The sequence below is a fragment of the Phytophthora infestans genome, genomic scaffold (assembly GCF_000142945.1).
Source record: "Phytophthora infestans T30-4 supercont1.28 genomic scaffold, whole genome shotgun sequence".
NCBI classification, from domain to species: domain Eukaryota; phylum Oomycota; class Peronosporomycetes; order Peronosporales; family Peronosporaceae; genus Phytophthora; species Phytophthora infestans.
This window is the reverse complement of record NW_003303731.1, coordinates 1,019,622-1,032,824: the sequence shown is the minus strand read 5'-3', so window position 1 is coordinate 1,032,824 and position 13,203 is coordinate 1,019,622. Positions and strand designations below refer to the sequence as shown.

Here is a 13,203-nt window from a genome sequence, read left to right as displayed (position 1 = left end):
GCCATTGTCTCCTGCATCGAGCGCAACTTGGCACAACGAAGCTCCGCTTCATGTCGTCTCGGCGCCTCCTCCTCCTCTCGACGACGATCTTCGATTTGATCTTCGAGGATTTTGCGATCTGCGTATCGTTTCAGCTTCTTGATTTTATCGCGGTGTTCTTGTCGTTTGAGACTTTCAAGACGCTCGATCTCCATCAAAGTCTTCATTTTCTCGTCGTACGCGTGGTGTTCTTCTTCCAGCTCGCTCTTCACCTTTAGCCACTGGTCTCGGATCGTGAAGGCACGAGTACCAAGGATCTTCATCAGCTATATACTGTCGTGCATCTGGTCCTTCAGCACTCGAGCAAGGCGCAAGATTTCCTGCTTGTCAGCTGGGAAGAAATCGTAAGTGGTCTCTTCTCTTCTCTGCATTTTATAATGGGGGTACGTACCTTCCAGCGTGAAGCGTGCGATCATTCTTGCGGTTCTTCGCCAGTTGATTCTTCTCGCCCACAAAGCGTATCGACCATCTGGTGCGTGTGCGCTACACGCCGATAGCGTCGAGATCCACCACCGCCATGGGCTTTCGAGCCTACAATCGTCTGCTTCTTCGGCACCTAAGGCAACCAATGCAATGAGGTCTTTAAGTATAAATGCTGAGCAGTTCAAGAGTTTCGCTCTATAAACAGCGTTGCGTTGGAGAGAAGATGGAGACAGGGTCACACCGAAATTACCACTTAAGTTCAAATATTAAGTTGGCCAAGAACTCCACAAAGCGGTATCCGGGAGTCGACTGTCAACTCCAATTTGGTCTGCTGTCATCGTGTGCTACTTGTGTGCTGTCTCATCACACAAGTCATCAGCTACAGTGCTGACAGCTTGATGGCCTGCTGCAGCGTGAAGGTTTGTCCAGCCGGAAGTTTCTGCTGTTCGCTGACGCGACCAGGCTCGACGCAGAGCATGGTGGGGTACTCGTCATCTCCAAAGTCGCTCATTCCCTTGGCCTTGTCGATCCACGGGTTCCACACGACCACGTCGCTTTGCTGTGCCGTGTGTGTGGCGCCGCTCTTAATGAATGCCTCCTTCTCAATGGTCACGACTTGTTCCTGGCCGACTGCGCGCTTGATGCGCACAATGACGGGTGACGGGGCGTTAGCGTAGACACTATCCGTCTCCTGGTCGAAGGTCAACACGTCGCGCTCCTCACTCTTTTCCTGGCCCGCGACCTTGTCGTGGTACGTGAGGCCCTTGAGGCCCTCGACCACGACGCCTCCGTCACGCACATCGTCCGCCGACAAATACGTATGAAGTAGCGCCTGGAAGGCGATCTCGCTCTCCGATTTGTTCTGGATGTGGATAGCTGTAGCGAGCGCATTTGCGAAGAGTTTGACCTCATACACGAGTCCAAAGTCGTGCGGGTACATGGCCTTCATCTCCGACGAGATATCAAGCGCAAAAGTGGCGACTGTGGGGCTGTTGTCGTCGCCCACGGTCTGATCCAGCTGGCTCAATTTCCAGTTATTGACACGAGCGAAGCCGTGGTTGGGGAATCCCTCAGCGGCGCCAAAGACAGGGAACACAAGCGGAATTCCGCCGCGGATTGGTTTGCTGCCGTCTAGCAGCGCCTTTGACGACAGGAAAAGCACATTACGCTCAGGCTCCTGTGCCGCGTAGAAAGAAGTGACTGTCGCGCCGTACAGATGCACCTCGGCACGTGAACCCGACGGGTGGCGCAGCTCGATGACGGACTTTTTGGCGGCGCTCATTCTCTGAACAGGGAGGTTGAAATGGAAATGGTGTAGCGAAAGATACTTTGTGAAGTGGCTTACTATTGGACAAAACAAGAAAATTGGTTCTCGACGAATGAGAGACATGGGCTGAATAGCTTCGAGGACGCGTAAAATGTCCACAGTACTATGAGGTCAATCCACAGAGATACTATTAATCCACAGATCTGTGAGCCCAGTAAATAACACACTATACTAATCCATAGCTGAATTGACATCCACTAGAAGATCAATCAATCCACCAAATGTCAGGTAATCAAACAAACTAAATTTTAGCCAACCAGTGACCGATTACAAACCTCCGGAGATTGGCCGACACGCATCCAATCAAAATCTGCGGTAGGAAACGTCGAGACCAGCCACCGACAACGCCACCTGACTCCCCTTGCTCTCTACGCGCAGCACTCGTAAGCCCATAGTGAGTAGCTAGACGAAATCCTCTACCTACCGTACGGACGCTAAAACTACCTAATTATTGTATTTTGTTTGCTTGATTGCTAACAATGTATCCGACACAGCCGCTTTAACAAATGGGAAAGCCACTCCCGTGGGCTATGCTGTATCGGCAGGTGTCGGAGGTGGAAAGCGAGCGTATTGTGGAAAACATGAAGCACGCGAAGAAACACAAAGTCACTGTCAGCAACACATCGATATGTGCCGTGTGTACGGATCCATCACCTCACACAATGCGATACCGGGTCTTCTCGTGTTCTTCAGCTACGTGTGCGGATGCGTGTGTCGCACCTTTAAGGTGTCGTTGGAAATGCAAGACGCTTGTATGCTGCAAATGCGGCATAGTGAATATTTACGAGCTTGGTTTACACGAAGTGAAAGGAAATGATCCTCCTACTGGCAGCCTGACGTTGGAACAAAAGAGAACGGCGCGCCAACTAGCTGTTAACGGTCTGAAACCTGCTCGAATTTGAAACGCGCTGGCTGTTGGTGCCTCTGCGGAAAAAATTCCGCATCTCAGCAAGGTGCAAAGTTTTGTTACGTATTGCCGCAAGACTGAATTGAACAATACGGACGACTTGGATATTCTGGAGGAAGCTATCAGAGCAAAAGCCTACACTGGGCTAGAAGAAGAAAGCTCTGCATTTTCGTTTTCGAGCAACATGAATTGTAATGGAGACATCAATATTGGTGAAGGAATCGACACTGGCACATTTTTTGTCGGCTTCACCACGAAGACACTCTTCAAACGACTCGACCGTGATCCGCACAGTTTCATTTTGCATTTTGATGCGACCTACAAGTTGAACCAAGTGGATTATCCTACCTTTGTCTGTGGAATTTCTGACCATTCTCGTTCCTTTCACTTGGTTGCTTTGTTCGTCGTGTCACAACAAGAAGAGCGTCACTACGCGAGTGTGCTTGCATCCCTCCGAGCTATCTACGCTCGATTTTTGCGGAAGCCGATGGTAGTGCACTACATTCCTGGAGACGCCGACGGAGCCCAGTACAATGCGATGGCTTTAGTGTTCGAGGATTGTGAAACAGAGATTTTGATGTGCTTTTACCACGTTATCGCAAAAGTTCATGAGCGGACGAGGTATCTACTACCCGGTAAGCGTAGCCTGGTCTTGGCCGATATATTTGATATGCATTACGCAAGAAACGCGTCGGAATTTCATGCTAAAAAGACGTCTGCAGTGCGGCGGTGGCTTGCCGACCCAGATGTCGAGCGATTTGGAGAGTATTTTCTGCAGCAGTGGCTGACGGGAAAGTTTGTGAAATGGCAGTGCTTCCGTACGCCTGTTGGTTGGGCAACTACAAATAATCCCGTGGAAACGTTCAATGCCAAGCTGAAGAAAACCTACACTTTACGAGAGCGAATGCTAATGGGGTCTTTGCTTGGTCAACTTCAAGTTTGTTGTCGAATGGAGAGCGTGTCGGGTGCTGCATTCCATGAAACATCTACCGCTAGCAGCAGGCTTCGACGGCGCGCGACAGCTTTGCGCCGACAGCAACTGCTCGTAGAGACTCCATCCTTCGACGGCTCCAGCAATTTTGTACTTGTCGTTTCTAAAGCTACACCTCGAATCTACGTGAAGCCGAAGAGGAAGTCGATGGAAGTTGTGGATGTGGCTGTGCAACTTGGTGCTAATGCGGCTAGAATGGAAAGAGATGAACAGCCGGAGGAAGGATGGTCAGTGGATCTAACTACTCGCACTTGCCCGTGTAAATACTTTTTCCACAAAGGCCAGTGTGTACATCTTCTCTTCGCCTTTTATACAAGGTTTGGTACTGACCAACCTGGCAAGAGGAAGTTGTTCAACCGCAGCCGGCGCAACAAAAGAAAAACCTTAGAAGATCAGATCGCAGAAGCAGCCGAAGCAGACCAGTCCAAACGTGGACGTCCGATCCTTAACGGTCCTGCTTTATCGTTCTCAAGAAAAAAGCGCAAGAGCTGGTGGGAGAGGCAGACCTCCTTATGATCCCGGTTAACGTTGGAAATTTGCACTGGTGCGGAATTGCAGTAGATGTGAAGCGAACTCGAGTCCTTTATTATGACTCCATGAACCAGAGGACTTACAAGACCGTGCTGGATCGACTGTCCTGGGATTTGGCTGAGCGACGACTATGAGGTTGTATCCATCAACGCGCCAATTCAGACGGACGGCCACAACTGTGGTTTCTTCGTAATGCTACGACTCTGGCGAATGGTAGACAATGGCATTGCGCTGGATGTAACTCCAAAAGGTCTCACGATATTGCGCTTTCACATGCTTCAGCTAGTGCTCCATGGTAGATCTAACTAACCCATCTAATTTGGGTCTAAATACACGGAGAATATCTGACCAATGCATGGACTCGATACATGGACTATAATACTAACGTTACCTGTGCTCGTGTTCATGCCTAATGCACGGGTGATTTATGGATTATACGTGGACTCAATACATGGACTACAAAATTGACAATGCAACTTAGCAGCAACTTGATGCGGTGAAAAACTGATCGGCGGTAAATACTTGATTTCAGTATGGATATAAATTACGCAGAACGTAATTTATGGACAACACCTGGCGTGGCTGCATGGTAAAAGCATACAGTCGGCGCATGGACAGTAGCATCTGCCCTTTTTTTTTTTGTGATTTGGAGTTTTGTTCGTCTAAAGGTACTATGCTGTACTTTACAGGATAAGAAGTTTTGACCAATCATCATCCGCATTACACAGCGGTAGACATGGCCCCCAATGATGAGTGCCCCCGCCTCTCAAGTGCTTCGCGCATGCCCAAGGTGGTTCGTGATTTGTTATGGACCGTCACAAGTCCGCACATACTCAGCGGCGATCGGTTTCCAGTTTTACCTGCGGAATTTGGTGTCGAAGCATTGAACTTCGATGCGGTTATCGATTGGCTGAACGCTTTGGTGGACGACCCAGCGCCGCTGTTGGCATTTCTACAAGGTAAACGAGAACCGTGGATTTGTTGTGGATTGAGATGATAATTGTAAGGGCACAAATGTATGCAGACAATACGTCAAACGGTCGATCATTGGCGCTCGGAGTCTACTTCTCGACTCTACTTGAGTTTTGGCTGCGCTTCTGTCCTCACCTCAGCACGGAGAAGATGGAGATTGGTAGACAGATCGTATCGTCCACGAACCGAACGGTGGGGCAGCTGAAGTTTCTGTTTCGATGCAATTTTCAGAAGGGTGGAAAGCTGCGAGACTTCCACGTCGAGTCGTCGGTCAAATTCTTCTTGCTCAATCCTGTTCACAGTGACACAAGGGGTGAGACGTACGATGCTAATGATGCAGACAAAGAAAATATTAACTTTAAGTACGTTCCGCTGGAGCAATATGTTGGGCCCCATCTTGGCGAAAATCTGGCGTGGCGAGTGCAGGAAGTGGATCGGAAGTTGGCCATGCGTCAAGGTGAAAGTGTACGCACGTGGCTGGAGGAGAATTACAGTGACAGTGTGCAGTCACACATCGTCCTGCGTGGATACCTGTTTGAGCCGCTAAGTCATTTTGTCTCGACATGGGAGACTTCCATAGCTCACGATTGGTGTTTCCATCGGAATCCTGCAAGAGTTTCTACCACACAGAAGACGTGTTTGAATCCGAGCGTTGCAACTGACCACTTGCGAGGATGGTGGACCACCGACATGGAAACGGACTTGCCTGCAAAAGTGCGAGCGAATAACCAGACAACGATAGGCGAGAGTCGCTTTGTGATCCTGCCCAAGCTGCACTGGTTGTGTCCTGTAGTTGCTGTGGAGGACAAAACATCCGGCCAGGTTGTTGTTAAGAGTGATAACAGGTTGGATATCCCAGAAGCGGAAGCACTGACGCTTGAAGCATTGATGGCGTTTGTACGGGAACATTTCCAGAAAGGAAGTCCATCGACCAAGACGAATAAAAATGGCGGGGTAGCGATGCCGTTGCTAGTGGCGGAAGTTGTGCGCTGCCCAGAGGAGGTTCAAGATGGCGTTCAGCTCTGGAACGAGCTCTCTCGAGGGTTCATTCTTGACCCCAAGTGTTGGGATCCGTCGCCACTGTGCCATGAACCTGTTCGTTTCAAACGTACTCTTCGACGGAACGATGCAACTGGAGCTGGAGAGCGCGAATATGGAGCACGTCGCACTGACAGCGCTGACGAGGGTTTTATCAAGCCAGACGTGAATGAGGCAGCAGCACAGGAGGAGACAAGACACCAGTTTTCTGATCCTGCTAGTGTTGGCCCTCGTGAACTTTGTCTGCAGCTTTTGACGGCGTTAAGCGCTGATGGCGTTGTATTTACCCACGCTGACTTGAAGAGGTCGACAAGGGAATTTTTGCTCTGGAGAAAACTGAATTGTGGCGGCGTGGGCGATGAGATCTCATACCTCCGCTCATGTCTCGAGTTTCTCGTGTTTGGCGTCAATGGAGACGACGAATCGAAGCATACCCGCCGGATAGGATACATGCTGCTGGACGTCTATGACGGGCTGAAGCGTGAGTTTGGGGTGGATAAACGGGCCAAAATCTCACCTCAGGAATGCTTGAACTGGGTTTCACTTCTCGCTGAAGTTGCCTGTGATCCCGACCGGTGGGAGTTCCTCCATCTCGTACTACGAACGATCGACCTGAGTGTTAATACTGATGACCAAATGCAGGGGGACGAGCCAGAAAAGAGCAGCAAGTTCAGCTTCCTCGACAAGCTGCGTGCTGCTCGTAATCCTCGGTGGAATTCTGTTGTGGTTGAAGCGATTCGTGTGTTTCGTATGGACAAAGCCACAGCAGGTGAGCATCACATTCACAGCACTTTTAACGACTTCATTGAACAGCACGATTGGCAAAATGCAGAGCGCCTTGCCGTTGTGGTGCAGGACCTCAGTATGGTCCAGGCACTTTTTAAATATCTGTCACTATTGAACATGACGAAGGCTCTAAAGCGGTTGCAAAAGATTGCTGCTGGATTTCAGAGTACTGGCACTGGTATCTCTGTTCTGCCAGCCTCGGAGCAAAACACTGGGCCCGTGGCAAAGAATTGCAACTTTTCTCACATGCTTGGGCACCCAATCGACCATGCGAAGAACCGATCTCTGAATGAGATGAATACGCCTGGATTCAAGTGGAAATACGTTGATTGTGTCGAAGAAATTGAAGAAGTCGTTGCGCATCTGAAGTGTCAAGAGACGACTATCCTCCGCGCTGAAGATGAATGCGATGAACAGGCCGTTGCTCGGAACATGCTTGTTGGGATCGACTGCGAATGGAGGCCACAGTTCTTGATGAAAGAGCAACCGTCGACCTCAAATGTTGAGAATGCAGAGAAACGTAGCTCCCACCCAAGCGACGAAAAGCAGGAAGGCTTAAGCATTTACCAACTCGCGGTTGGAGATGCCGTTTACGTGGTGGATGTTCAGGTTCTTGGGGCGGCAGCGGCAGCCCCCTTAACGTATATCTGGCGGCCCTCATCTCCGCTCATCTTGATCGGGTTTTGTGTTTCCAGCGACATTGAGAGGATAAAGAATTCATTCCCGGAACTGAAGGGACATTTTGACGAGCGAAGCAGCGAGACCACGCACCGACCTAGGCCTCTGATAGTGGAGCTGAAACAGCTTGCTTTGTTTCGACACATTCCGGCTGAACACTGGGGGCTATCACGGCTGTATCGTGAGTGCCTGGACGAGAAGGTGAACAAAGAACAACAGTGCTCCGACTGGGGTAACCGCCCTCTGTCTACTAGCCAACTCGACTACGCGGCTAAAGATGCATACGCTGTTCAACGTCTTTCACTGCACCTGCTTGTGGACGTTAATTTTGTCAAGCCGAACGCTGAAATTTGCTCCGCGAGTGAGTGCGCCCAGCATTTTATGAAGCGCTTCGATGCCAGCCGCAGCTCTTCACATTCGTGGACGATGGCTTCAGTGTCACGACCGCTTGGAAAACAGCACGTCAAAGCTGCGCTGCAAGCATGCGGATTAGAGCCTCGGTTTCTAAAATACGAGAAGAGTGAACTGGAGGGAAAAGTCGTCAAGACCATTGCGTTGCTCGCTCGGAAGGGAAAAGAAGCCAAAGCATTGAGCCGCATCAAGTACGTGGTGGCAGTGTTGGCACTGGATCGATCCATCGATATGCAGGCCCTAGGAGATCTTCTTGAAGCAGACTCGGACGGCATTTCGCTAGCTGATCAAGAGGTGCGTCGTGTTTATTTGGTCATGACAGAAGTACTGTTTGTTTCTTGGCTAATCCGTTCGATGCTTGTTTTGCGCTCTCTGCAGACGCTCGTGCGAGTGTTTGGCTATTCGCGAGGGTGTTTGGGACCGATTGGCTTGCGAGAGCAGCAGACCACACAAATTATCTTAGACAGCTGTCTTCAGGCAGAAGATTATCTCCTCTGCGGTGCTGGAGTAGCAGACGAAGTTTATGCAATTGCACCAGCTCAACTCATAGGAGCAGTGGCCGCGTGTGTCGCTCATATTTCCAGCTAACGTAATGCAGTTTCTCCACCCATTTAAACAGTTATTTCGACACCTAAATGAATTTTAAATTCATTAATTTTAAATAAAAGAACCGGTATTGAGTACCGGTACATCTGTACATGCCAATCTCGAAAGTCAGTTCAGTTTTGACGAAAAGGAAAAACATACAGATAACAATGAACATGACGGCGATACTTGCGATGGTGGCGCTTGCGCTCACAGGCGTATGGGCGTACGCGGAGGCGGACGAGGCCATGCTGCACGTGACGGTGACCAAGAAACGGAACGCAGAGGAATGCGACGACAATTGCCAGCGCGACTTGATGCCCGTTTGCGGATCAGATGGCGCAACGTACGGCAACGACTGCCTGCTGGACTTTGCACATTGCGAGAACTCAACCATCACCAAGCTGCACGACGGCAAGTGCATTAAGAAACACTAAGCGAGTATACCGACGGGCCGTGGGCATGAGGCTATCGTGATCATCAATCCGCTCTCTTTTTTGTATAATTTTCAGACAGATGCGCGTTTCATTCTATAAAGATTCTTGAGTCGTGAAGACACCACCATTGACACTGAAGAAGAAGGTCTAGTGTATCTGTAGAGGTGGGGTGGTTGCATTGAGCACAGCGGCGTTGCTGCGCCACTCGGAGTGATTGTAAGGATACGTTCAATTGTGAATTTACATGCGAGTGTGTCAGGCTTTTGGTTTGCTGCAGTTCTTAAGTGCTAAAACAATCTGCCAAGCCACCTCGTTATTCATTTCGATGTTTCCACTCCTTACCGGGAGTATCAGGCAAACACTGTCGATCAGCTCTTTAAAAACAGTCGAGCAAGTTGTCGAATACAAGTACGTACAGACTATTTTTTTTACCAACTTACCTTCTTCGCTTGAAGCATCTGCCCTTGTTCTTCAGTGTGACTCTCCGATTCTAGCAGTGAACGACTTCCAGCAGACACTCGTTTTCGTAGGTGACTGAACCACAATCTCACGGGAGCACATGACCGGGCACTTTTCAGCCTGAGTGGCGACCAAAATTCCCTTGGCCCATGGCCACGACAATCATAAGCGTGTTCATTATCTCAAACCTGGGGCACAATCTTCGGCTTGGGCGTTCTGGCATGTGGAGTTTATTCTTTATTTGTATCGTACTTGGTGGTGATGAAATGATCCATAAGTTTGGCTGCTGCGCCAAACTTATGCATACCTGCTCGGAAAAGGTCACATTGACTTGTTTTGTTCCCTAATTGACTTGAACACTTGTAGGTAAATTGGGAAGTAAGCATTAAAGTTAAAAGCAAGAACACTCCGCGAGCCATAGCAGCACAAAAGCTTCATAACTTCTGCATGGAGCGATTGCGATGCAAAATGGAAGTACCAGCGAAGTTTTACCTATTTTCTTTAAAGCACGACGGCAGCAAACCTTTTAACACTTTGTATCCGAACGGTACTCGCCTCAGACACGGAGCAATAACCCGAGCACGTCTAGGCCAATAAGAGCACACGAAATTAATTTAGGTGTCCTTGTCGTTGCCGCGATATCGTAGTCGCGTAGGTTTCCTCTACCCTTGTCGCACCCAACGGGATGCACATATCACAAACCGATACGGAATTCTGGGTGTCAATGGGCAATACTTTAACGTAATTTTGATCTTCCGTGAGTTCATTGAGACTGCCTTGCAGACCATCCAAGCCTACCGTATGAGTAGCCTACTCCCGAGTATAATACTCAAATGTTTGCTTTGATTTTAAGTAAGCAGCTTAAAGTACAAAATTTGTGACAGCGTCAAGCAAAATGATACTTACGAACCTAAGTATGAATCGCGATTTTGCCACTCTCGAAAGAGGGGTGTCTCCTCTATCTCTTGAGATTAATAAGCTACAGAATGCTGGAAGTTGTGGTCGCCCAAAAATCTCTATTTATTGGCCATCGAAATGACGATATATTTAGGACTCAATATTTTTTCGATTTTTTAAGATTCAAGTGTTATTTAAAAGCCCTTGTTAAACCATGTAGCCCGAACTCTATTCTGTATTATACAGAACAATTGTTTGACTTGATTAACATATTGCTGTTAGCTCGATAAAATTAATCCGTTGCAAGCCGTTCGGCATGCGCAGTGTCGTAGACGCTGTGAATTGGGACATAGTTGATGTTTTGGTTGCCATAAATGCAGCAATGTACCCACCATCTGTACGATATCTCTGTTTTTATTGGCTTAGAAATAATGTGCAGCGAACGATGTCTGTAAAAAAAACTTTGATTATCAGTATCCCCCGGAATCCGATAGCAAAACGGTTTTGGCGCCAGAATGACTGGTCGCGCCAAAGGTTTGTCGGCGCGTCGGCGCGTTCCCACACCAACTTTTCGGCCAGTTCTAGACTAGACGGAAGTGAAGAAGAACTAAGCTAAAACTTGGCCGAAATGTTGGTGTGGGAACGCATAGAACTGCTGACAGGGAGAAGGAGGTATTTATTTCAATGCGGCATTAGAAACTAATACTTCGCTAGCTAACCTCGGTATGCTCTCATGCATCTTCGCTGCGTTTACGCTTACGGAATCTAATATTCTTCTTCAGGTGAGCAGGTATGGCAGTGCCGTTTGCCCAAGAGTCATGCCAAATTTGATCGCATGTGAGTCGGTTTCCTGCTTCTTTTCGGCGCACGCAGTTGCAGAGGGGACATATCCATCGTGCAGCTCCTCACAGGCCTCGCAGAAAAAAACGGCTCTCAAATACTTTGGTTTTTGGTGGAGCCATAGCAGAACAAACCTTGCATAGGTGCTGACGTCGCTTGTCCTTGTATTTTCTCTCTTGCTCTTGTAGTTGGTGCTCGGGTCGAGGCAGTGGGATCGAGGCCAAGTCTTCTGCTTGCTTATTACTAGCCAAACTTGTTGCGGTGAGTGCTAATAACTCGACATGTAAGAGACGCATGTACTCTGCATGACTTGGTACTGGTTTGCCATCTTTTCGCATTTTTATCTTATGCACGATGGAGCCGTTCACGATGGCCATGTCGACGAACCCGAGAAAGAGCTGCCGGTAATACTTCTTGAAGGCAACGCATCGCTGGATTGAATACCTCTGGAGACGTAACTGGTCGTGCCGGTCAACGCCCCCCATTCCACTATGATAATTGGCAAGTAACTTAGGACATGGCACCACTTGAGATATCGCGGATCCCTTCTCCTTTCTGGTGACGGTGGTAGCCGTGCTTGCACAACCGGTAGCAATTAGATTCACAGGTTTTGAGTCCATCCAAGACACAGTAACCAGGTCAGGGTGATCCTTCGACTGGGCAATACGATAAGTTCCTCGGGGCATCGACACGGGCCGCTTTTTCTGTGTGAGCGCGAATCCAGCTGGCCACCCAAGACGGCGCTTCGGTGTGTCCCGACGTAGTAATACCCTTTCTCCATCAGCGCGATCGCGAGTGCGCACGATGAGTAGAAGTTATCCGCAATTATAAGACGTTTTCCCTGCTGCCCATCCAGAGCTTTGCAGACGTTGCGAATGACAGCTTTCTGCGCGACTCCCTTCGCTTTATACTTGGCTACTTTTCGCTCTGCAGGAGTCTGCGCGTTCTTCGACTCGTCCGAGGCACCCATGTACACTTCAATGCTGAGGCATACAGAACACCAAGCACAATAGTCAGCTAACTCCGTGTCCGACAGAACATGCCATTCTGTACCATCCGGAACAAGCTAATCAGCGTAGCCAATGCTGTATCGTACAGAGTAAAAAGAGAATACGCACCGAGAACAATACCCGGATTCCGCACAGCAGGTCATGTACACCTTCGTCCCGTACTTGTGCGGTTTGTCCTTGTTGTAGACGCGCACCGGATTGAACTTACTTCGGTTAGGAATGGTCCCCTCGTCGAAGCTTATGCGCGCTCCAAGTCGATACCCTCGGCGAAACGTCTTCTCCAGTGTCTGCAATACAGGTTGCACCTTCCAAGCCTTGTCAATCGTAGCAGCGCCCACGGCTGAGCTCTGAAAGTGAAGGTATCTCATGATGGTACTAAAACGATCCCGAGACATGTTATCTGCTGAACGTTCCTCGGGGTATCGCTCCATCCTCCTGTGTCCGCCAGTGCTTGTCGAGGCCATCCGTGTGACTGCACAGCGACCGCGCTATCAGCAGACCCACCACGTGCAAAATTTCGTGAGCCTTTATGGATCTTGTCTTCGTCAGCTTCTCCACCAATGCTTCTACTGGTTGTACTGTCTTCGTGGGGTCCTTTGCGCTAGCCTCGAGCTGCTTAGCACGCTGGGCGGCAGCGACACTTGGTATACACTCGATACGATACGCCTCGGACTCCTTCGCAATGTGAAACCACAACTTCTTAGGGAGAAAGTAGAAAAACATACCCAGTGGCGAGCTGGCGAAGGCTGCGGCAGACCTGGTGGGCCCCCACGTTCCGTTGTATAAGTCGGTTGCTTCATCAAGCTGTAGGTCGCCTGTACTCCGGATTATACAGAATTACAAACATATTAGAAAAACTACCAGGCACAGCA

At 49.3% G+C, this 13,203-nt stretch overlaps 3 protein-coding genes across 3 annotated transcripts; 2 read left to right on the top strand and 1 right to left on the bottom strand.

Annotated features, from left to right (window-relative positions):
* Positions 1-803: 803 nt before the first annotated feature.
* PITG_13296 (aldose 1-epimerase, putative) lies at positions 804-1,750 on the bottom strand (the record flags this gene model as incomplete). The annotated part of the gene is made up of 1 exon (XM_002899898.1): positions 804-1,750. The coding sequence occupies one exon, from the start codon at positions 1,742-1,744 to the stop codon at positions 842-844; it is 903 nt and encodes a 300-aa protein (XP_002899944.1).
* A 3,249-nt stretch (positions 1,751-4,999) lies between these two features.
* Positions 5,000-6,844, top strand: PITG_13295 (uncharacterized protein; the record flags this gene model as incomplete). The annotated part of the gene is made up of 6 exons (XM_002899897.1): positions 5,000-5,177; positions 5,243-5,484; positions 5,554-6,174; positions 6,223-6,579; positions 6,658-6,720; positions 6,785-6,844. The coding sequence occupies 6 exons, from the start codon at positions 5,000-5,002 to the stop codon at positions 6,842-6,844; spliced, it is 1,521 nt and encodes a 506-aa protein (XP_002899943.1).
* A 2,014-nt stretch (positions 6,845-8,858) lies between these two features.
* On the top strand, positions 8,859-9,125 carry PITG_22995 (protease inhibitor Epi5; the record flags this gene model as incomplete). Its single annotated transcript, XM_002899896.1, has 1 exon — positions 8,859-9,125. One exon carries the CDS (start codon positions 8,859-8,861, stop codon positions 9,123-9,125), a length of 267 nt encoding a protein of 88 aa, XP_002899942.1.
* Positions 9,126-13,203: the final 4,078 nt, after the last annotated feature.